General features: G+C 48.6%; 1 protein-coding gene across 4 annotated transcripts in view; it reads right to left on the bottom strand.

Annotated features, from left to right (window-relative positions):
- Window positions 1-1,644: 1,644 nt before the first annotated feature.
- The window catches only part of SMAD3 (SMAD family member 3), a 69,217-nt gene continuing 45,728 nt past the window's right edge, over window positions 1,645-25,133 (bottom strand). For 3 of the 4 annotated variants that reach the window (XM_051796907.1, XM_051796909.1, XM_051796910.1), the window contains 8 exons: window positions 20,961-21,154; window positions 20,035-20,169; window positions 19,304-19,378; window positions 18,180-18,230; window positions 12,573-12,785; window positions 11,146-11,283; window positions 8,812-8,956; window positions 1,645-5,971 (listed from right to left, as the gene is read on the bottom strand). In XM_051796907.1, the coding sequence (XP_051652867.1) occupies window positions 5,848-5,971; window positions 8,812-8,956; window positions 11,146-11,283; window positions 12,573-12,785; window positions 18,180-18,230; window positions 19,304-19,378; window positions 20,035-20,169; window positions 20,961-21,154 (1,075 nt within the window). In that variant the 3' untranslated portion in view covers window positions 1,645-5,847. The remainder of the gene's footprint in view (window positions 5,972-8,811; window positions 8,957-11,145; window positions 11,284-12,572; window positions 12,786-18,179; window positions 18,231-19,303; window positions 19,379-20,034; window positions 20,170-20,960; window positions 21,155-25,133) is intronic. The other variant, XM_051796908.1, reaches the window with a different exon arrangement.

Raw genomic sequence — 25,133 nt, 5'->3', positions numbered from 1 at the left:
ATCCCAGAAGGTTTGGGTTGGAAGTGACCTTAAGGGCCACCCAGTTCCACCCCTGCCTGGGCAGGGACACTTCACTGACCACATTTTACATCCTTGTCCCAGGTATGAAGCTTGACTTTCAGAATTCCCAGTTGCTGCTCCAGCATTCCCAGTCCTGGACAGGCATTCCAGTGTTACTGGACAGGCCAGGCTGGGATGGCAAAGATTTTCCTGCCACTGCAACCACTTGTCACCCAACTTTTGCCTGAACCAAAAACTCCAGGCAAGGTCAATTCACTCTTTTTTTTCTTTTTTTTTTTTTTTTGGTGAGGTTTTGAGACTTTTAATTCCTTATTAAACCTGTCCTTTGCTCCAGCTGCCCATTTCCAGAGCAGATGGGAAGCCTGGGATGCTGGAATGCAGGGTCCCTGCAGGTGAGCAGCAGCAGAAGCCCCAGCTGAGCTGCCTTGCTCGTGGAGTTTTGGCAGCCCCAGCACAAGGCCTGGCCGAGACCCTTTCTTACCACAGCCTTGGAAAAGCGAGTGGAAAAAGTGTTCTCGTAAATCCTGTCAGGAAAAACAGCCCAGAAAAAAGTGAATTCCAGTGAAACCCTCGGAGAGCCAGGAGGAGTTCACGGATCACCGCGTGCCTTGGCTCCGTGCCTTGGCTCCTTCCCGGGCTCTGCACAATGCCCTGCAGGATGCCAGGGATGTGTCACCATCCCCCGGGATGGCACCTGACCTGCCCACCCTCCATCCACAGGCTCTTGGAATTCTGCCTCCAGGAGGGGATGGAGGGGCAGGATCATCCCTGCAGAGACCACAGGCTGCAGGAACCTGTTTAGCACAGAATAACAGCCAAAAATATGGCCTGGGAGCTCCAGGCAGGGACACTTTTCCACCAGGAACAGAGCACAGCCATGGAGCAGCTGCTCAGGGAGGAGGGGGGTGGAATCTCTGCTCCTCGAGGCTTTTCTTCAGGATTTCCTGGCTGAGCACGTGTGTGCAGCACAGCACTGCAGTCCTGAGACAGGGAGGCACCAGAATTTAGGGTCTGCTCCTGACAGGACATGGGACTGAGCAGGGAATGACAAGGGAATGCTGCCCTGCAGCTCCTGAGCTGAGAACAGAGCTCCCCAATTCCCTGAGCTGAGAATAGAGATCCATAATTCCCTGAGCTGAGAACGAGGATCCCCAATTCCCTGAGCTGAGAATAGGAATCCCCAATTCCCTGAGCTGAGAACAGAGGTCCCCAATTCCCTGAGCTGAGAATGGAGATCCCCAATTCCCAGCCTGAAGGTGAAAGTCCAGCAGCAGTTTGAACACGGGGCAGGGAGGGAATGTTCAGCTACCTCTGACTTTTCCAGCACTTGGACCATAAATCCTTGGAGCACAGAGCTCCGGTGCTGCTCCCCTTTGGATCCTGTTAGTTACAAGAACTAGTTGCAGGGTTTTAATTGATTTTTTATATCTGGCTTTAAATTCTTGAAGAACAAAACCATAACAAGAATGGAGGTCTTACCTGTCACTGAGGTCTCCTGTGCATTACAACCTCCATTACACAACCCTAGAGGTGCTGCTGTCTCCGAATTCCCTGAGGTTTCCAAACTCAGGCTGTGCCCTTGGATACATTCTTACCACACCCCCATTCGCTCACGAGCCTCAGTTTTCAAATCAAAGTTTATTAAAATGTCAAAAACAGACCTTACAGTTGCAACATGGGAAGGGGAGGGAGTACATGGGACAGGCCTGGAGTAACAAACAGTGAGTAATGCCAGGGCAAAGCGGGAGGAGGCAGGGAGGTACATCAGGAATTCTAACACTAACACAAACATGCTCGGAGGGATCCGTCCCAGGGCGCAGCTCCGGCGGGAATGAGCTGGATGTGACCCCCCAGGGACACTGGGTGGGCTCCCCAGTGCTGGAGGGAGCAGAAGATGAACCGACCAGTTCTGGAGTGACAGGTTTTGTCCTTTTAGAGCCTGGAGGGCTTTGGGAAAAGGCCCCTGAGGGAGCCCCATGTGGGGCTGGAGCACAGCAGGCCCGGGGCTTCACTCACAGGGGTTGTGCCCAGCTCTGTCCTCACACCACACACTCCTCATTCCCAGCAATCATCAGGAAGGAACAGATGGAATAGTTAATACTCCGAGTCCTCAACTGCCCTTGCTGTTAAAAATTAAATATTTGATTCATCTGAATACTCAAGAAAGAAAACATAAATACAAAAGCACGTACGTGGTACAAACCAGAGTGAGCTCGACCACACCGCTCCTCCAGGACTCCAGAGGGACTGTTCCTCATCCTAGCTTAGCATAGCTGGGGAATTCCATCCTCCCACCTATCCAGTACCTCAGAGAACCAGGAAAAACCTGGATGTTCTGTGCCATGGCTGAAGTCCTTCACCGAACCATGTCCTTCCCCCCTGTGCTTTTCCAGTTAGGAAGCAGCACAAGGCACAGACACCAACACTCACTGCTTGAGATGAGTCCTGAATATCCTTCACCCTGCAAAGGAGTCCTGGGCAGGTTCAACTCCACTGATCCATGAGGGGAGAGGAAACTGGGAGGAACTCGAAGTAACTCAGCCTTTTCCTGGCACGCGGAGGCAGAGCCCCGGGGAAATGAGTTATGATTGGATTTCTCCATCTTTGTACATGTGCACACTGATTCCTGGAGATTAAATCAAATGGACAGCCCTGGATTACTTCTAAGACAAGCTTAACACAAAATGCAAACTGCAATTCCATACATTAACAGGAAAAATAAATCAGCCCAGTCCTGGAATGGCAGAAGGCCATCAATGGCACCTTCCAGCACCAGGCCCTTTGCAGCCACACCCAGGAAAGGGTCAAAGTTCCTGCCACTGACTCTGCCAGTAACAAAAATGTGTGAAATCCTGGTGGAATAGCCAAGACTGCCAGGAAAGGAGAGGGTATTCCAGGCTGGAGCTGGAATCTGAGCCAGGGCAGGGCTGGGCACATCCCTGTGTGCTACACACCAGCGAAGTTCCAGGAAAAATCAACCCCCAGCAAAGCCACCTGTGCCCTCAGGGCCCCACTGCCTCCAGCAATCCCAGCCCAGTTCCTGCTCCCTTGGTGTCTGCAGGAATGGGAATTCAATTTTATCCATACAACCACTGAACCACGACAGCAAAGGCAGAGCAGCCACATCCCTGGGATCACATCCAGCCCTATCCCTGCGTTTGCCCACAGCTCAGGACCCTCCACTGCACTTCCCAAGGTAACTCTGGCACCCACAAAGCTTTTATGAATTAGTGAGAAGCAAACAAAGGGCAGGAAATTAATACTTTAGTGGAGATAATCTCTGGTTTATCTCACTGCACTGCTGGCCCAGCTCACATTTTCCACTGGAAGTCATTTTACTTAAGGGATGATGAGGGGAGATTAACCAAAGTTTTTATGCATCACCCTGGTTTTCAAAAGGCCTCAATTAATAACAGCCAGCAATTAATTATCCCTTAGCAAGGAGATACAGATCTGGTCCCTGCTGGCAGTGCAGGCTGGCTGAGGAGGTGACTCTGTGTGCAAAATTCATATTAAAACTGGGATTTATTCCCACTCGTGGCCTCTGGGTCAGGCTGGGCTGCTGCACACGCTGTCACCTGTAATCCCTGACTCTGGAATTTCAGGTGCCATTTTTGTTGTTAAAGCACAAGGCACCAGAGTCCAACCTCCTCCAGCATTCTGAAGACAACAACAATTTGTCACTAAAATAAGCAAATAAGACGCTCAGAGAAGAAACCTGGGGCCATTTTACAGAGCAGACATTTTCCCCTCTCTCCCTAAACAGCCAAAAGTCAAACATTTCCACAAAATGCAGGATAAATTTTTGTTTGCAACCAGGTTAGAAACCTGTATGTGAACATAAAGGCTGAATCAAACCACAGTGAGACACAAACCCACTGTGGAAGTGGCTAGAAAATCCTGTTTTATGCAGCTGCTCTTCCTGCCCCGGTCACATCAGACACATTGCAAAGACTAAACCAATTAAACACCTCAGAAAGCCTCCAGTGCTGGTCCAGGTTGTGCTGCACAGGGAAAGCTCCGGTCAGAACTCTGCAAGAGGATATTCCCAGGTGCTGCATCATCAGGGGCACATCCACCACCCAGAATCTTCCTCAGAACTTCAATTTCAGATATTGAAAAAAAGGTAATTTCTTGTTTCTGGAAGAAAACTCCCTAAAAGGTCCCATTTCCAGGAGCAGCAGCGACCCCCGGCCTGTCCTGGTGCCCTCTGAGGGTCTCGGACATTCCGGCCAAAGGTGGTGGAGTTTGACAAACCAGGAGCTGAGGTTGACACAGAGGCCTCCCAGGAACAAGGACACTGGGAAAGCAGGTCCATGGAAACTCCTGGGATGTGATTCCAAGCAGCTCCCCCTGGGATCAGGGCGCTCCATCCCTGCCCGTGTTCACACCTGGGAGCTCAGCGTGCAGGATTAAAGCCCCGACACAAACCAGCCCAAAGCCCAGCCCAGCCAGTCCTTCCCACAGCCACATCCAGCTGCTGGGTTTGTCTTCCATATAGAAAATAATAATAAAAAAAAAAAAAAAAAGAAAAAGAAAAAAAAGATTTCCATAGGAAACTGATTCTCACTTTCTCCCCTCCCTCTCGAACATTTTGGCACAAATGTGTAAGATATTCACTGCAGGTACAAAGAAACACAGAACTGGACAGCACTGACAAAGTCAGGAGACTTATTTGGCAAATGTGAACCATAAAAACAAGTGCTAAGGTTTTGTTGTTTTTTTTTCCAGTTGTGGAAGTTGTTTGCCATGACAGTTGCTGCAGGGAAAAAAAAAAATATTAAACAGTCTGGAGCATGTATGTTTAAAATGAACATTTTATAATACAAGTAAATACACACTCTCCCCAGTTCTCCAGGCAAAAACACATCTCGGAGCATTTCCATCAGCTGGAATCAGTTGTCAGCAGAGGGGCTGGGCTGAGCTGGCCAGGCTGTCCCAGGGGATGCCCCACCCTGGGGTGTGTTCTGCTCATGGCAGTGAGAGCCTGGGCACTGCCAGCCCTGTCCCACCTGCACACTGATCCCACGGAGCCCCTCCGGCTTCAGGAGAGGCAACACCATCCAACAGAGTGAGAGAACAACACAAACTTGCTGGAGTTAATGCAAACAGACAAAGGTTTAACCACTCCAGAGCTCCCCACAGACCACTGTCCATCTGGGAGCAGCTCCAGCCAAAAGTCGCTGCAGCAACATCAGGAAGAGCCTTAAATTTGGCTTTTTGCTTCCTGTCAATCCAGTCTGACCCACGAGGCCTCGGCTGCAGCACAAGGCTCTGCCTCCTCGGTGGCAGTGTGGGAAATTCCTTCCTTTTAGGAACATCACTGGAGGAATCTGTTCCTTTGGGTGCTGTAAATGCTTCCTCTCCCCCCCTGCTGCTGCAATTCCAGGTGTGGATCAGGTGGATGACACGGGAATGCAGGAGCAGGAGTCATCCCAGAGCAGGAGTCATCCCACAGCGGGACACGGCCTGGAGTTGTGTGAGGCAGAGGGAAAGTTTCCTTGGAGCTGTGGTGGCTGCTGTGTGCTCACACAGAGGGGGAGGCACAGCACTATCCAGTCCTTTATCAGGATAAACTCCAGCTCCAAATTCCAACCGCAACGGGAGCATCCCAACCAAAGTGCCGACGGTTTCAGTGGAAGTGGCTTAAACAGGGTGTTTAAAAAAACGACAAAACGAAGAAAACCCACTTTTTTTTCTTTTTTTCTTTTTTTTTTAAGAGCAGATTGTTTTTTTCTTTATCAACTTGAATAACTGGGAATTTGTTTGACTATGCCTTTTGCTAAGGGTTTTCCGGAGTCTTTGTTGCCCCCAGGAGGAGTTTCCTTAGGAGACACTGGAGCAGCGGATGCTGGGGGAGCCCATCTGGGTGAGGACCTTGTCCAGCCACTGCAAGGGGCCATTGAGGTGCAGCTCGATCCAGCAGGGAGTGCTGGTCACTGTCTGCCTCCTGCCAGGGGACACAGGACACAAGGACACAAATGACTGACAGAACCTGACACACGGGGAAGGTTTTACAGCTCCTGAATGTTCCTTCCTGCTTAGTCCTGCACGGGGCCCAGGGAATGGCTCTGCTCTGCAACAGCTCCTGGCCTGTGCTGCTCTCACTTCTTTTAAAAACCCACCTTGTCCCTTTATGTTTGTTATGATCCCACAGGAGCACCTCTCTATGGAACCTGTTCACTGCTCAGATTCCTGGGAGCAGGCAGGTGACTCCCTGAAGGGAAAGGAAGGTGTTCATCTCAGCAAAATCCTTCAGTTTGATTTTCCAGACCCTTCTTAACAGGACAGCGAGGGGAGTGTTCACCAAACAGGTTCAGTTTCCCTGTGTCCAAGACAAGGACATTCCCTTTTTACCAGATCTTTGGGTTTTAGCAGAGTATGGAAGTGCTGGAGGGAGATCACCCTGAGCCCTTCAGACTCCTCCCCACGGCCCTGGGTGTGCCCAGACTCTCTGTGTATGGCCCTGTCCCACTCTCCTCCCTGTTATCCCATGGCAGACCCCATGGAGTGTCCCCAGATAGTAAAGCAGGAAGAGGTGGGGAGGACAGGAAGGGAAGAAAGGCCAAGGCACAGGGCAAGGGGCTCTCCCCCCTCTGCCCAGGCACAGCCCAAGTCTTGTTGCAGGCAGAGAGGCAGGGACAGCTGCTGTGGAGGAGGGAGAAACAGCCTTGTTTTATACCCTCCTTTCCCACAGAAGCTGTCCTTGGAATCTGGTGGTGTCCTTGGAATCTGGTGGTGGGAGGGAGAACTCAGAGCCCGTGGGGCCCAGGGAGAAATGGCTGGTGAAAGGGGGACCTGAGCTCGGGGGGCTGCCCTGAGCTCCCATCACCATCCTGCTCTATGTGCTCCCCCTCCATCCCTGTCCCTGTGCTCCCCCTCCATCCCTGCCCTCTGTGCTCCCCCTCCATCCCTGTCCCTTGTGCTCCCCCTCCATCCCTGTCCCTGTGCTCCCACTCCAGGGTGGGTGTCTGGGCCTGGCTGGAGCCCTGCAGTGATTCCCTGGGGAGTGGTTTGTTCAGGGGTGTCCCGTGGGCTGTTTGGGCAGCAGGAAGGGGGAGCAGAGCACCCCCGGCTCTGCCGACTCCCAGGAAGCACACAAAGCTCTCAGATCCCAGGAAAACTGTCTCCCTTCACCCTGAGCACTCCCCTTGCTGCCTGATCCCAGCCTGGCACTGAGCAGTCCAACAACTGTTCCCAACAAAACCTCACACTCCTGCCCTCTCCAACTCTCTCCCATTAAACTTCATCCTGTCCTCCCACCGAGGGAACACCACGTTGGCTCCAGCCTTTTGGAAAGGCAAACCCTCAAAGATCTCTGTGCCTTCAGCTTCCTCCACTGGGCTCCCACTGAACCTCTGTATCCCAGGCTGCTCATGGAATTGGCTTCTCCCCTCTTCCCTCCCCCAAATCCCTGGCACACGCCAGTCTGAACACCCCCCACCAGACTGCTGGGAAGGCTGAACCAGGAACCAGGGAACAGAGCCCTGGATGCTGCTCCCTCAGGAACACCTCCATGCCTGAGCCAGCTCAGCACCCGCCCGTGCTCTGGCAAAGGCAGCCAGAGGGAGGATGTGGAGGCAGGGAAAGGCGGGAGCAGCTCCGGGATGAGTGCAGGGCTCGGGGCCTCCCGTCCCCAGCGAGATCCCGACTTTCCGTAAGTGACGGAGCTCAGCTGGATCTCATTCCCTGCCCTGGTTCAGAGCCAGCCCTCGCCCCCAGGCAGGACCATTTCAAAACAAAATGGACTCCAAACATCTGGAGAAATGAGAAAGTGGGAGCAGAACGTGCCGGGCTCAGGCTCTGGCTGATCCCGGAGCTGATCCCGGGGCTGATCCCAGGGCTGATCCTGGGGCTGATCCCGGGGTTGATCCCGGGGCATCTCCCTGCCCACCACGGGCCATGGGGAGCAGCAGGACACGGCCTCAGCAGGGCAGGGACTCCCCCAGACTTTCAAATCAAAGGGGACACAGGCAATCTTTCCAGATCACTTTTGGCTTAAATCCTCACCAGCTTTCTCTCTCATAAAACAACGCTCATTTTCCAAGGAATTCCGTCTCCCCTGCTTGTCCCATCAAACCCTGACTTCACTCCCTTGGGTGTTTGCTCCCTGTCTCAGAGGGGTGGCAGCAGCCCAAGCCATGGAATACTCTGTTCCCCACACCATCCCCACTGGCCCTGTGTGCTCAGAGTAACCACATCACCCACTGAGAAGGAATTGTTCCCTGGGAGGGTGGGGAGGCCCTGGCACAGGTTGCCCAGAGAAGCTGTAGCTGCCCCTGGATCCCTGGAAGTGTCCAAGGCCAGGTTGGAAGAACTTGGAGCAACTTGGGCTAGTGGAAGGTGTTCCTGCCCATAGCAGGGGTAGGACTGGATGAGCTTTAAGGTCCTTTCCCAGCCAAACTATTCCATGATTCTATGATTCTCTGGTCCTGTCTTAGTCCTAACATACTCAAACCATCAAAGAAACATCAAATTTTAAGAAAAAAACCTGTAGGAGTCCCCTCCCTGGCCCACCTGGATTTATCTGCTGTGCTTCAGGTAAAGCTCCTGGTTTGTACCAGACACTTGTGGTGCTCCAGGTGCACCCCACGAGGTGTGTTTGGCACAAATAAGATGGGAAAAACAAGAGGTGAGATCAACTCCCAGCAGCTACAACCCAGACAGTGGGCTGATTCCCACCCTTCAAATGGGAATAAGGGCTTTGCAGGACCCTCCTAGGCTGGGAATTACAGGAGTGGAAGGCAAGCACAGACACACACAGAGCCAAGTTTCCTCCCAAAGCCTGACCTGTACTCTGCTCCCCAGCCCTTGACGAAGCTCATCCTGATGGTGCACATCCTGGTCAGCTGGTACACGGCCTCGAAGCCCTGGTTCACTGACTGAGCCAGCAGAGCAGCAAATTCCTGGTTGTTGAAGATCTTCAAGTTGCACCCTGTGAGAGGAGAAGAGGACAAGGACCAGGCATCAGTGTAATGAGAGTGAGAAATCCATCCCTTCCTGACTCCATCCCTTTTCCCAATCCCTTCCTGAACCCATCCCCTCCCCAGGGTGGCAAGGAGCTCCAGGCTGCTCTGCCACCACCTCAGAGCTGCTCTGCCACCACCTCAGAGCAGGTGTGCCACACCCAGGTTGTTCAAACACAGTGTTTCAGAGGAAGGGATGGAGGGTGACACACTTTCACAGCTCATCTGCTGGAAAGGGAGCAGGACAAGGACAGGGAATGCTGGATGCTGGTGCCCACACAGCAGGTTGTGATGGGTGAGACCAGACCTGGGTCCTCCTGTGGAACCTCCTTGTCTCTCCTGTACAGTTTTCCCTCACGTTGTGGTTGAAAGCCCAGCTGTGACTGTAAGGTTTGATCACAGTGATCACTGCAGGGCCTGAGGGGGAGGAATGCATAGGATAAAAAAACAGGAGCTCCCTGGGGCTGGATTTCCATGGGGTCTGTCAGTAGGATGGAGAAGTTCTGAAGTGAAACCATCCTGCCAAGGCAGGAAGCAGCTCTGAGGGTTCAAAAGGCTGGTGGGGCTGGTGGCAGAGCTGCTCCTGCTCAAATCCTCTCTGCCATTTCACCAGCAGGTGCCAAAGACTTTCCTTTTGAAACTGGAGCTCTTCTCCCCAGTGTTTAGTCCCAGCTAAAAGACTGGAAACAGCTTATTCGACTGCTCTTAGGGGATAAAGGTGAAATAAAAAATCACATCCTTCGTAGTTTAAATAAATTAATAAATGCATCACTCTTGAAAAAAAGTGCTGCTGCTCTTGCTTTCTCCCAGCTAACCACAAACAAGTTAAACTCCCAAACTTGGCACACAACTGCTGCTCATGTGGGATTACACGTGGGCCAAGGCTGAACAACAACCTTTTACTCTGGGATGAATTGTACTTTTCTAAAAATCCCTCATGAGCCTCCTCTCTGGGGCTGCTCTCACCTTGCCATCAGCTTTGGGTCGAGCTGTGTGGAGCAAAGTGTGACCCCAGGCAGCTGCAGGAACCACTGCTGGGCCCCTGGAAAAGCACAGCCCAGGGGGCAGGAGCCTGGTAGAGGGTTTGAGGGGAAGCAAAGCAGAGGTTGGAAGGGTGAGAGCACCAGGGCACAGAGAAAGAGCACCAGTTTTGGTGAGGATCCCGGTGCCAGGCTGCCCAGAGCTCAGCAGAGGCTGGGAATGGGTCTCTCCTCGGGGAGGAGTGGGAATGACTCGATCTTGGCAACGAGGGAGTGAAGAAACCGCTTCGAACCCAGCAGAGATTCGAGGATGAGCTGAGAAGGCAGCCAAGGACTGTGGTGAAAGTGGGGAGAGCTGGTGGCCAAAAAATGCTCCTCAGCTGGATGGAGAGAGGAAATGGGGGCGGGTTGGGCCTGGAGATGTTGACTCCAGCCAGGGTGGACTCTTGTGATGTGGCTGGAGAATTAAGTCATGTTTGCAACACTGGCAGCTGCTTCCCAAACATCTGAGAAAGGAAACCCATTCAGAGGGACCGGAGCCTGCAGCGTGTGGGTCTCCTCTCAAAAGAACAGCAATCTTTAGTCAAATATTTCTGAACAAAGAAGTCCATTTTTTTTTAAATATATATACACTTTTAACTGTAAAAAATCAGCTTTGGTAAGCCCAGCTAAATAACCTGCAGAAAGTGGAGCTGTGGGGGACAATCCTTCCCTGAAGGGATCCTGCAGAAGGTGGAGCTGTGGGGCCATCCCTTACCTGGGGGGGATCTTGGGCAAGGTGGAGCTGTGGGGACACCTATTCCCTGGGGATATCCTGGCCATCCCTTCCCTGTAGATATCCTGCAGAAGGTGGAGCTGTAGGGCCATCCCTTACCTGGGGATATCCTGCAGAAGGTGGAGCTTTGGGGACATCCCTTCCCTGGAGGGATCCTGCAGAAGGTGAAGCTGTGGGGGACAATCTTTCCCTGGGAGGATCCTGCAGATGGTGGAGCTTTGGGGACATCCCTTCCCTGGAAGGATCCTGCAGAAGGTGAAGCTGTGGGGGACAAACTTTCCCTGGGAGGATCCTGCAGATGGTGGAGCTGTGGGGGACAATCCTTCCCTGGGGGGACCTTGGGGAAGGTGGTGGCCATCCCTTCCCTGAGGGGATCCTGCAGCAGGTGGGGGCCATCCCTTACCTGGGGGGATCTTGCAGACAGTGGCAGGGTGCCAGCCGTAGCGCTGGTTGCAGTTGGGGGACTGCACGAAGATGGCACTGTCACTGAGGCACTCGGCAAACACCTCCCCGCCGATGTAGTAGAGCCTGACTCCTCTTCCTGGGAAACACAGGGCACAGGGGACCGTCAGATGAGACAGAAATCACCTCCAAAACCTGCTCCAAGAGCTGGCAGAGACTTAGGAACCCTCAGCATGAGGCAGCTCTGGAGCACCTCAATGATGGGTGATGGAAAATCCACCCCGGTGGACGCGCCAGTGAATTGGTCTGTGAGTGAGGAGAGCTGAGGGACGCAGGAACCAATTTATAAAGCCAGAATTTCACCTCCAGCCCCCCCTGCCAATCCCAGACATTCCCCACCTGCCCAGAGCTCCCTCCAAACACACCCTGATATTTTCCATGCCAAGGTTCTATCAGTCAACACGTGGTTTTCAGCTCCTTTCTCAAAGTCATCCCAGCTGGACAAACTGCTTGGTTGCTTATTTAGTGATTTGGTAATAAATTATACCGCATTTTCAACTCACTGCCTGTTGTTTGAGATGATGTTTTGTACAAGGACAAACACACATCTCCTGTAGGTGTTTTCACAAATCATTAAAATCTCAGTTAATAATGAAACAAATCCACCTTGGCTGCTCAAATAAACATTTGCTGTGGTCTTACACTCCTAGTTCAATATCTTGCTTTCATCCTTTCACAGAGCATAAGAAGTCTGATTTAACATCTGGATTTAAAACCTGATTTCGGAATCTTGGTGGGTTTTTGGTGGGTTTTTTTTAGTGCTAGAAATCATATTTGAAACAAGTGTGGAAAGATCCTCCTGTACAAGGGGGAGGATTCTCCTGTTGCTCAGGAAAAGGGAGCAAAATTAGGACAAAAATCAGGTTCAGTTTTGATAGGAGTCAGGAAGAAACAGTAAAGAAAAAGAAATTTGCCCTTTTAGTAAAATTGCATGAATTTGGGATATTCTATTTAGCCCAAGTTTAACTGAAAACAAATTGAATGTCACCCTGCAGGATAAGCAGGAAAAGTGGAAATTGAGATGACAACCAAGGAACTAAGTCTCTATTTATAAAAACTCAGTCAGAAAATCAAATAGTGCAGGAGGGAAAAGGAATACACACAATTATCCCTGACATCCACCTGAATCCCCAGGAATTCTGTCTCTATTCCATGCACCAATTTTAATGTTCCTTGGGCGTGGTTTTTTATGACGATTAGATGAAAAAACCACAACTAGCGTTGCCTTACGGAAGACCAGCCTCCTAAAGCTCCATGGATTTTCCAACACCAGTGTTCCAAACCTTCCCCACTTTGTGCCAATTAGCTAATCAAAGGGATCCCTGTGCAGGTCTCCCCCCTCCACCTCGGGAAGGCGGCGGGAATTACCGATGTGTCGCCTCGTGAGCTCCACGGCGGCGTTCCTGTTCACGTTGGAGAGCAAACCCAGGCAGAAACGCTCGGAATTCGACGGGTCGGTGAATCCATCCACGGTCATGGAGGGCTGGGAGGCGTGGAAAGTCTCTCCCACCCTCTGGTTGAGCTCGTAGTAGGAGATGGAGCACCAGAAGGCCGGCTCGCAGTAGGTGACGGGCTGCAGGTCTGCAGGGAACACCAACCCAAGTGACTGCCAGGCCCTCAGGAGGGGATGGAAAAACAGGGATTGGGGGGAAATGTCGTCCTGCTTTGTTCCTCAGGCTTGCTTTAACCCAACTTTAATTACTTGATGGGTTTTAATGGGCTGCAGCCAAAAGGTGATGTCACCCCCCCCTTGAGCTTTTGGCCCGTGGAAGGATCACAAACAGCCAAGGGTTGGTCACTTGGCAAGGGGGGTGGCACTGCAGCACCTCCAGACTAGGGAAAATTCAAAAAATAAACTTAGCTTTACTAGGAAAGGGGAATGTGGGATCACTTTTGGGGAGCCAGGACCCAAAAGGAGAGAAAAAGAAGGAATAGAAAAACTTGGAAAGAGCAGAGCACAAACCTGCTCTCAACAGCACAGGTCTCTGAACCCTAAATCTGTGCACTCACAGCCAGCAAGCCCAGCTTTCCCTCTGACTGACTCTGCCACTGATGAAACCAGTAGAGCTGTCTGAAATATGCCCCAAATTGTGTGTAACACTGGTATTAAAGTGACTTAAAAATGAGAATTAAATGAAATAGAAAATTAGAATTAAATTATAAAATAAAAATCCCGGTGCTCTTGCTCTCAAAGCATCCAAAGCAAATCCACTCCCCAGTAAGATGATGGCACATCTCTTTCCTTGGGGTTCTGGTTTCACTCAGCCCTTGGACCAAAGCAAAGGGACCCAAGTTGATGAGCAGAGTGAGGCATTTTCAGGAGGACAACACTTCACAGCCCAGCAAGGTGGGACAATGCCATGGAATGATTTAACTGCTCCCACCGAAGCTGAGGAAATTCCAGCAGAGGAAGGCTCAAGTCAAATTTCTTGGAAAAACAGCTCTAGAAGGTGCCCAGTCCTGCTGTGAGCCAAGACTCTGTAGAGCAGGGGAAGTGAAAAGTAGACTAAGGTAATTCCTAAGTGCTATTCCCCACATCCAGTGCAAGAGAAGAATTCCCTCCAGTCCTCCCCCAAGTTATCACTTCATTCCCATCCATTCAAGTGGTGCTTAAAGGCAGAGCAGCTTCCCATCTGGCCTAGCAGTTAACAGGGAGCAGCAAAGCCCAGCTTTTTCCCATCTGCTGCTCCTGCACCACTCACACCAATCTGGGGCTTAAGAGATCAGCTCCCAGACAATCCAAGGCAGGTTTTTCCCATCCCAGCCTCCTCTCACACCAAGTCTCTGCACAGGTTTGGGAGTCTTTTCTCAGCTGGTACCTGCTCTTGCTCCATAACCTTTAGGCACAGGTTGGAGCAGGCTGGCTCCAGCCCAAAGATCCTGCTTTCCTCTTTGTCACTGCACTGTATGAGTTCCCAAAGTCACCAATAATCAGAGAAAACCCTTTGGTTTCTGCTTTGTTACCAGCTTTGCTGACTGCCATAAGGAATTGAAGAAAAGTGCATCTGGGGAACTCTGTAATCCTCAGCAATCTTCCAAGGCCAGGAATTTTGGAGCTTCTACTCATTCCCAGCTTCTTTTCCCTGCCATATCCTCACATTTTCAACAATTTTATAGCTTAAAGGCAAGTCCCTGTCCTCATCTGCACAGATACTGAACACATCCAGGAATCACACAAGTCTCTGCCTTTTCCTCCTGGATGGTTTTCCCACTGGGAACTGCCACACCAGGCACGTTTCTCCAGCAGTTTTGGGGAGAGGCACAGCAATCACCAGCACTAATCAGTCCCCTAAGGTGGGTCCACCCACTTAAGAAAACAGACTGTGTTCCACATGACTGTGCTCTGACTCCACAGCAAGTGCCTCTAATTGAAAGGCTGCTCAGCTCCAGAAAAATCAAATCAACTTCTGCTGATCCAAAGTAACACCCTCAGATTGGTACTATCCAAGTTATAAAAACACCAAAACCTTTATTGCTCTCCATGGTTTCGTGGTCCTTCCCTTCAGGAACCACCTCCTCTTGGCTGGGCTCCAGGGAACTGTGGATTCCCCACTGAAGGAGGGACAGAAATTTGATTTCCAGCCTATTTGGAGCTTGAGGAAAGACACAAACCAACAAATCCTGGCTTGGAGAACAACTTGCCTCTGAAAGCAGCAACCAAGCTTTTAATGATGCTGCTTTCTCCTGTGATTTGTAGTTTTAAACTTCAGCTTAAGCTGCCTTGGGATGGGCGAGTTTCCTCTTGTGTTAGAGCTGTCCTAAATATTCATTTTCAATTTATGGCTTTACTGCTTGGGGAAAAGGGAAAGATTGGAGCTCTGCTAAAGCCAAAGAACCCTGAGGGGGCACACAATCAACTACAACAGGAGACATGAAAACCAGGCAAATCCTGCCTGAATCATCCTCATACAATCCCAGCCTCGACTGGCCCAGCTCTGCTGTCTGAAGTGTCCCCTGGGATGTTCCCATTCTGCATCTTCCCTGCAAGATGAAAGTCCTGCCTGTTCACTCTGGAGGGAAACAATCTCCTGGCTGCTTTGCTCTCTTTTTAATGTGCCCTGAGCCCAAGACAAGTTGTTTTCCTCGTTTCAGTGGATGTGTTTGACACTGAGAAGCTGTGGAGAGATGTTTTCCAAGGGCATTAATCCTAATTCCCTCCTCAGGAACGAGGGGATGAATAGATGTGCGTGCTCCCTTCCCCCTGTGCTCAGGGGAGGGCTGGCTTTCCTCTGGGAAAGGGAGTTTCAACACAGTGTTCCCGAGGTCTGTGTGACTGCTGGATGTGACCGTGGGGCATGTGCTCGTTTCTCTCGCAGCTTTTGCGTCAAGTCTTGCGCGGAGCAAACCCTGACAATGGATTTCCTGTGCTCCAAGGGGCTGCCTCCCTCCAAACAACAATATCCATGGACCACAGGGCTGGCCCTCAGCCAGCCTCAGCTCCCTGACTTCATTCCCAATGTCCACAGAATGGTGGCAACTCTCCTTTCGTTTCGATTGTTTTCCGTATTTTCCCCGGCCCATGTTTCGGGGACAGGGAAGAGATCCCTGGATATCTGCAGCTCCCACTGAAAGCTTACGTTTGACAACTGAAAATGTGACAGCTGTAACTTTGGACTCACACCAGAATGCTCCCAAATCCAACACACAGCTGAAAGGAGGGGAAAAAAGCTCCCAATGTGTTACCTTGCGACACTTTTGTGGCTGTGAGTGGAAAGAAGAAATTCCCTGAGTTCCTTCAATCCCAAATTCCAGCTTCGTGCTGGAATCCATCCCCTGCAGCCCAAACTCACCCTGCTTCTGGTGTCCCACTCCCTCTGCCTCGTGCCAGTTTATTGCCCCTGTAATTCTCTGGAATATGGCCATGGGATTTAAGTGCAAAGTTCAGTTTACACAAAGTAAAGTGTCTTAAAAGCTCCAGGTCCTTCTGCTCAAACGAACAAATCAACCCTTTATGGGACATCAGTTCTTTGTGGCAAAGCTGTGAACATCCCCCACCCTCCACTGGGTGAGAAACACCCTCCCTGCACACTCTGCTGTGGGTTTTAAATTTCTGTCCCATTTTCTTCACAAACATCCAGGGAAAGCCTGGTTAGATGAAAGGCCAGCCCCAGACAGTGGAGTGTTCTGATCCATGGAATTCCAGAGGACAGCAAAGGCAGGAGTGCTGCAGCTCAGAGCCCTTCCTGGCCTGCAGGAACCATCAGGCTGAAGGGCTGTGTTCACTTCCCCTGCTGTAGCAGCTCCTTCTTGTAGATAAACCATCTCCAAGGGGCAGCTGATGCCAACTTTGCCCTGGCACAGTTTGGAGTGTTGCTCATCTCTGTGCCATTTCATTTAGTTATTATTTTCTAGCTTCCTCACGGGCAAAAACTGACAATAAAATTAAAAGCCACAAGGAGTTCTTCACTCGGGGAAGCTCTTGTCTGAGAGCAATAAATATTTGGCTTGCAAAATTGAAAGGTATCTTTTAATGCTGGGGAGTTAAAGTGCTTTTCTGCTGTCTGCTCCTTAGACTACAAAGAGATTCCTTGTGGTTAACCAGCTTCACCTGCTTCTACTTATTTTTTGTCACCAGACAGCACACGAGACATCTGACATGTGTTAATAACCAGTGTCCCTGTTATGGATTGGGGCCTCTTTCCTAGAAACTCAGTTTTCTAAGGCAGATGCCACAGTCAACTTGCCAGGTTGGGTTTTTTTACACGTAATTGGCTTTTTATTTTTAGGTTGAAAATTATTTTTTTTTTGCTGTAAAATCTCATCAGCTCCCAGGCAGCACCCTGGAGCATAATAGATTCCAGCAAAAAAAGGAAATAAAGGTTACTCAGCCATTTATTCTCTTCTTGGGCTGTAACAGGTAAAGAAATAAAATTTTTGTGGCACCATGGCAATGTTTTTTTAAAAAAAAGAAAAAAGGAAAAAAAAGGGGAAAAAGGGGAAAAAAAGGGAAAAAAAGAAGAAGGGAAAAGAAATCCCCTCCTCAACAGCCCCAAGATATCCACAAGTCAGCCAATGAGTGACAAATTTTGGAGCAGTGTCAAAGTCCTCCGTGCCAGGATTAAAAGCATATGTAAACTTTATGGCCCTGGTTATTCAAGAGTAATCTCAAGTGGCCTCTGTCTGCTGGATAATGAACAGTTGGAGAGCTGATCCTGCAGCCAGGCAGAGCTGAGAGGGCTTTTTATGGCACACCATGGAGAGCAATTCCAACAGGGTGAGAGCTCAGCCTGATGGAGATCAGACCTTCAGTCTAGAGGTAGGAAAGTAAAGGGCAGCAGCAGCACATTAAAGGTAGGGAATAGAATCCTGGAATGGTTTGGGTTGGAAGGGACCTTAAATCTCATCCAATTCCACCCCTTGCCACGGGCAGGGACACCTCCCACTATCCCAGGTTGCTCCAACCTGGCCTTGGACACTTCCAGGGATCCAGGGGCAGCCACAGCTTCTCTGGGCAACCTGTGCCAGGGCCTCCCCACCCTCCCAGGGAAGGATTCCTTCCCAACATCTAATCCAAACCTGCCCCCCCTGTCAGTTTAAAGCCATTGGAATGTTATAAAAGAGACCACTAAGCACTCCAAATTTACCGAGTAACTTTCCAGAAGACAAAATTTAACAACTCAATCTGTGTCTTAAAACTATAAGAACACAAACCCAGCAGCAAAACAGACAGAAAAGGACATATTCTTGCAAAGTCACGTAATCAAACAAGGGAGGGTTTGCTGCAGTCCTTCCCTCATTCTTTCTGGTATTTATCTGCCAACATTTCTTGGGCTTTTTATCTGATGTAAGTTCAGATTTCTTCATTTCCTATACAGTTACTATGAACCACTGTTATCACAGCAAAGAGGATTAGTGGAAAGGAACATCAGCAGTGCCCACAACCTCATCAGAAGTGCCCAACCTCACGAAATGCCACCATTAAAATGTCACTCTCCTGACTGTAATTACACCCAGTTCCCAAGCTCACATGCTTACCCAGATTATTGTGTGCTGGAGACATGGGGTTGGGTGATAAGTTTGGAGAACCTGAAAATCAAGACAGGATAATTATTGGTGTGGCATCTGCACAAGGGAAAGTGCTCACCCAGGATCCTCAGTGCTGCCCAGGCTTGTTGGAGGGATAACCCACTTCTCACTCCAGTCTCCTTTTTGACACCAGCAGCTTCTCTGATGTTTATTAATCCTTACATGAGCTTCCAAACTTATTACTTAGATCAACTTGCTACATCTCCACTGAAGCTTAACCCATTAATTTTGCAAACTGAGCGTGGAGTTGGGATGTTTTACTTTCACTGGCAGGCAGGAAAATTTCAGGGATCATCCTGACAGCTCCAGACAAACCCAGTGAGCTGGACACTGAAGAGCTTGGTTCTGCATTGCCAGGCACAAAACATACTCACAGCAGCTGGAAACATAACACTTTATATCCCCAAATCTGACTGGGTTTGGGACTGTGGAGTATTGGATCAGGCTGTACAGATCTGACCAAACAGCTGGCAGAATTTTGTCCTCAACCATTTAAATTTGGTCCATCCTAAACCTGGTTACTTTGTTTTCTTGGCAACGAGAGAGAACCCAGGCACTCAACTTTCTTGGTGTTGAAATGATAAACCCCTTTAAAACCAAATCTGCTTGTGGTCCTTTGAAATATAGGTAAACTGGACACTTAAGTTCAGACTTCTTTATTATCGAAATTTACCTTTATTATTGAAATTTATCTTATTTGTTTCTTTGTTATCTATTTCTTCATTATTTATATAAATAGTCAGAAAAATGCCTCTGCAGAACAGGGCACAATCTTCCTGCACATGGACACAAAACACAAGACAAATTGTCATCCTTGGGTGTGTCTTTACTGTTTCAGGTTCCTGCTTGGTAGAATCTGATGCCGGATTTTGGAGAGAAGAAGGAACATGTTGTGCCTTTCAGCTCTCAAACACACAGCCCTGTGCTCTAGATGAGATTTCAGGCTACATTTACACTCCTACTGGGATAAAACTCCTGAAACCACCACCTGATCCTCACTGCCCAAAGAAAAACTTATAGAGGGTGTCTGAGATGACCCAGAAAGCTGCAGCAAAAGGCAGAAGGTGACTTACCTGCATCCATGCTGGGATTCATCTGGTGGTCACTGGTTTCTCCATCCTCACTCAAGTATCCTGGAGGAGGGGTTTCTAAAGCATAAAATGATCAGACTGTCAGTGCCACTGCATGAAAAGTTGGGATTTCAGACACCAAAACCATTCCAAGTCTGGAGTTTAGACACCAAAACCATTCACTGTGTTATTCACAAGGAGACAAAATTCCTTTTTATTACTTTTCTTCCTCAAGCTGCTGAAGGGAGGAGCCAACCCAACCAGGATGTGAATAACACAGGAGGGGGGGAACAAAAAATCTGGATTTTCAGCCCCTAAAACTTGAAGCCATCGAGACACAGTTTTCTGTCCACATATTTTTCCTCTCCTGGAGTGCAGCTGCACAGTTTGTCCATGCAAATAAAGTGTAAATTGCTTGTGAGAGAGATACAGAAATAGAAGAGCTCGACTCCATCAGAAATTTAGAGAGTTTGACTCAAATTAAAACAACTGGATCTCATTCCAATCTAAACGTGCTGAGGGCACATTCAAGCTTTGGATTTCACAATAAACTCAGGAGGTGCAAGTGAAGGGAAGAGGTGAGTTTAAGGACATTTACACTTGCACCTCTTCTTGTCCAAGTTGGGAGTAACGATGGGAAGAAAGACTTCCCAGTCCTCCAGCTGGGAATACACGTGATTCCCTGTGCAGTGTGACCCTTCCCCTGTGCTGGCTGTATGGAAGGGATATGGTACCTGGAATGTAGTTGCTCTGGGGCTCGATACCTGCTGGGAAGTTAGTGTTCTCTGGGATGGAGTGGCTGTAGTCGTCTAACGGCGGGAACTCAGCCGGAATCTCCGTGTGCCGGGGCACCAGCACCGGGGGCAACACTGCACCAGGGCAGGGAAAAAACACAACAGCTTTAAAACAAAGTGACTGAAACACTGGAAAATGAGAGAAACCAGTTTGGAGTTACACCTTTAAAATACATGGAACACAGAGTTGCCAATGGAGGGACCCAATTTGGTGCTTCCTTCTGGAATAAGAGCAGGTAAAGGTGTTTTTTATTCCTGACACATCCCAGCTGGGGGTGGGATACTCAGAACTACACCTGGACTCTCTGCCCCTTCTCAGGCAAAGAAACAGGTCTTCTTGCAAAGCCATTTAAGAGAAGTTATAGCACATTATTGAAAAGGAATGTTTCACATCAAATGGAGCAGCAAGGTGGGATCAGCACAAACATCCCCACTGGCTCTGCAGACTTGTGCTGACACAAGGAGCTGCAGCTCCACCTCAAAGCCTCTCTCAGAGGCAGGAGGAGACTCCAGAACAGGAAGTTTAGTTGTGCTGGGAGCTGTTCTTAGATCCTCTTCCCAGGAATTTTATCCTTAATTTCACACCAACAATCAGGGACACGCAGAACACCACCACAGTTCCCACTGCGTGTGTGAGTGGTTTCTGTGCACACAAAGCCACAGGAGGAACCTGGCAACAACACACCCTGCCACTGGATTTCATCCACTCCAAGTGATATTTTCCCCCCTGGGTGCAGATTCATAAATTATTCCACCGCCTCCAGCAAAGAGATTATCATCAATAATAAATACAACGTAGAAACACACTTAGAAATCCCTCGTGCTGGGAGGGAGAAGAGGAGGATTGGGCATGGCTCTGGCAGTACCTGGGGTTTCCACTCTTTGGTAATGGTAGGGGTTGACACAGACTTCATCCTTCTTCATGTTGAAGGCGTACTCGCACATCTCCATGGCCCGCAGCTCATGGTGGCTGTGCAGGTCCGGCCAGCGCCACAGCCGGCAGTAGATCACATGGGGGAGGCCTTTCCTGTGGGATACTTGGAGCCTGCCATCCAGGGATCTGCAGCAAAACAGGGAGGGGAGGATTTAGCTCGGGATTAAAACGTGTTGGTTCAACCCCGACGCGATCCCGAGAGGTGCCGGTCGCCGGCACCGGGAGGGATCCGGGCCCAGCCTTCAGGGTACCTCCAAAAACTGGAAAATTCTGGAATCACAGACTGGTTTGGGTTGGAAGGGACTTAAAGATCATCTCATCCCACCCCCTGCCATGGGCAGGGACACCTCCCACTATCCCAGGTTGATCCAAGTTCATCCAGCCTGGCCTTGGACACTTCCAGGGCTGGGGCAGCCACAGCTTCTCTGGGCAACCTGTGCCAGGGCCTCCCCACCCTCCCAGGGAAGGATCCCTTCCCAATATCTCACCACATAACAGTCCTGCCCTGGATTTACTAATTTTATGACTAATTTGGAGGTAGAGACAAAAGCAAGCAAGAATACATTGATTTAGTGGTATTTTTAAACACTGATGTGTGTCCTGACAAACAGGGTGTTTGCCCAGCTCTCAACAACTCCTGCTGTGAATGTAAAGGTGTTACATCTTAAAGCCTGTGATAATAAAACAGGACTTTTAAACACGGACACACGAATTTTCAACGGGACAAAATCATCCAGAGTGACACACACACCTTTCCTTTCAAGTTATCTAATTTATCTACATAAAGTTCAGAAACATTACAAAGAAACAAGGCTTCCAGTTTCATTTCCCAAACTGCAGCTTGAAAGCAAATAACAGCTCATTTTTCATCTAATCCTATCCTCACCCCTGAGTAGCCTCTTCCTAGGAAAAACCTTCCTGGGAAGCAAGAGGAGTGTGTTCAGCTCCTCTCCAGCAGAGCAAAGAGCTGGAGCAGGGTCTCCTCCACCCTGAATGAACAAGAACTGCCCCCAGGCACTTCCTTTGAAGTCTAACCCTTCATTTCCCTTGCTTTTCTTAATGACCCAAATGAAACACTTGAGGGCTTTGGTGAAATGAAATATTTCTGTGTTTTCATTTGTCTAAGAATGATTAAAAAAAAAAATCACGAAAAATGAAATTTTTACTGGGAATTATTTCCCTTGGTTCTTTGTGTTGGCAGCCAAGCCAAAAAACAAAACAAACCAAAACAAACCCAAACCAAAACACACAAACAATTATTCCAAGAGGCTGCTCTAGGCTTGGCTGCCCTAAGAGAGTTTTCCCAAAAGCTTCTCTGGCAGAGTTTGGTATCACACACACCTCTTGTAAACACTGCTATGACACTGAGGAAGGCAAAAAGCCAAAAAAAGACAGGAAAGTCAAAAACTGCTCTTCCCAGGTGGAATATTCACAGGGAAAGCACCAGTGTCTAGAGCTGAACTTCTGTGGAAGGTGGGAATTTGGGTATTGATTTCAGTGGGGTCAAGACTGGAGTTATGTGACCTCAAAATTAATCAGGTTGGGAAATTTTTTAAAAAATATGTATGAGAGTGTGAGAATACCCACTAAATTTAACAAAAAGGGAGGAGGTTGAAACAAGGAGCAAACCAGGACTGATTCTCTGTTCTCTTTTCAAACTTCTTTGCCTGCCTGGCAGGAGATCTTGGATGTAAGAGAGGAAAAAGGAGAAAAGAAAAGACTCAGAGAGATTATTCCAAATATCCCAGAGGAGACACAACGGCAACAAATATTATTCCTGCTCCCAGTCACCATCAGCACACGGATGTCACAGCAGCACTGACAGATTTGGGCTGAACTCACACAAAATATGTTTGACTTGGGGATTATTTGCAAGGAAGGGTCTCTCCCTACATTTCCCAGGATAGAAGAAACTCTCTATAACAACCAGTTTCCCAGTGAGCAGGAGGGGAAAGTGCACTTCCCCTCATCCCAGGGCTCTGGCATGAATGCTGTCCCTAAGGCAGAAAGAAATGGAATTCTCTACAATCTTATCTAAAAAGACTTTTTAAAATGACACAGCCATATGTTTTATTTTCAAATACAACCTCCCCTTCTCCCCTCTCCCCTCAATAAGGAGATAAGGTACAAGAAATCAGATTTCCCCCAAGTCCCAGGGGTTAATTGTGTTTTTATGGTTGTGAAATCTCTCCTCCTGCTCCTCATGAAGGGACTTGGGACAAAACAACATCTGGGGAAGAACGTGGCTAAGGAGCAAGGCAGCTCTGTTTCTTCCTACTGTCCTGCCCTAACCCTCAAGGAGTATTTTCCTCAACCCTCAAGGAGTATTTTCCTCAACCCTCAAGGAATATTTTTCTCAACCCTCAAGGAATATTTTTCTCAACCCTCAAGGAATATTTTCCTCAACCTCAAGGAGTATTTTCCTCAACCCCCAAGGAGTATTTTCCTCAACCCCCAAGGAGTATTTTCTCCAAAGCAACAAACAGCTGGTGTGGCTGAGATGGGACAAGAGATGAGATGAGCAGACACTGTGCTCTGCTGAAGCCCTCAGGGGTGCCCCAAATTCATGTCTCACCTCCCTGTGCAGAGTAATCTGATCATAAACAATGGCACAAACAGCTTCTGGCCCTTCTTGGGCCTGGTCTGAAGCACAAGATGATCTTCAAGGCTGAACTACTCCCCAAACCACCCAAGAGCTCAGCATGGCTTGGCTTCATGAAAATGAGCAGAATCTAAGCACCAAAATTTCCACTGGAATGTTAAATTGTTCCTCCCTCTTCCCTTTCTCTGAACCAGTCTGTGTGGAGCAGATCTCTCTGGACAACTGACTCAATACATTCATTATTCCATACTATTTAACAGGGTTTCTTTTCAAATAATCAATATTCGCTGGCCAAAAATTCAGTGTTGGTTCTTTCCATTTCTTTTGGTGGGACACTTACATCTTAAAAGGGTCTCTCCACTGCAAGGTGGCCACGAGAACCAACCAGAAAACCACCTTTAGGACTGATCCATCCTTACATGTTGTAATAAGCCATTTACTAGGAGAGTTTAACACATGAAAATGCTGCTCTGACTGTCTCAAAGAGCAAAGGGCAGCAGTGACATTTAATAGTAAAAACAGAGAAGGGAGGGAAAAAAGGAACGACAGAAACACCGAGGCTTTATTTTTTTAAACAATCCCCTGAAAAAGAGCGAGGAGTAAATAGAATATCAGGTTGCACAACATGAATGTGATTTCCAGGCCCGATTGGGGTTTTTTTTTCTGGTTGTTTGGGGTTTGTTGTTGTCGTTGGGGTTTTTTTTTTTTTTGGTTGGGTTTGTTCTGTGGTTGCTTTTTTTAACCGTGTTTAATTTGTAAGATCCTGGATTGCGAAAGACAAAAAACCCACCCCACGTTCTGAAAGGTTTTGTTATTTTCTGTTACACTTTGAGCATTTTGTACCTCCCCTTATCTAGATGGATAATGAAACTGTTCCTTGTGCCCTTCCTCCTTCTTCAGAAGTAAAGCTGAAATCAGTGGACTGCAGTAGTAATTAAGCAAATATATATATATATATATATATATATATAAAACATATATATTAATCAAGGATATATAAAAATATAGGCAAAAAGTTATTACAGATATTTATATCTGTATATTTTATAATTTTATATTATAATTATATATTTGCTTATATATTATATATTAAGCATATATATATATATATATATATATATAAAATATAAGCAATAAGTGATTACAGATATTTTTGTCAAGCCCAGAAATCTTCAGTTTTAATCTCTCAGAGATCCCTCCCCTCCCCATTCAGGCACATTCACTCCTGTTTGCAAAGCCCAACAGCCTTATATCCCTGCCATTAATCTTCCAAGAGAGCAAAATGCCTGAAAGCTCAAGTATCCAGTAACACCAACACGTGCAAAAAAGGGGGAAGGGAAAAAAAGAAAAAAAACCAGGAAGGAAAAGCTGAAGTTATGCATTTTAAAACCCACGAGGAGAAGCTGGTTTTTAAAGCCATGACAAATAAGTTGCTCTAAAATGCAGCAAGAACTATGGCCACAGGCTGTGATTGTCTCTTAAACATGAGAAGTGGTTCCTCCC

The sequence above is a fragment of the Manacus candei genome, unplaced genomic scaffold (assembly GCF_025592945.1).
Source record: "Manacus candei isolate 608988 ecotype Guabito, Panama unplaced genomic scaffold, ASM2559294v1 h1tg000046l, whole genome shotgun sequence".
NCBI classification, from domain to species: domain Eukaryota; kingdom Metazoa; phylum Chordata; class Aves; order Passeriformes; family Pipridae; genus Manacus; species Manacus candei.
Note: the sequence above shows the minus strand (reverse complement) of the source record. Positions and strands in the feature narration are given on the sequence as shown.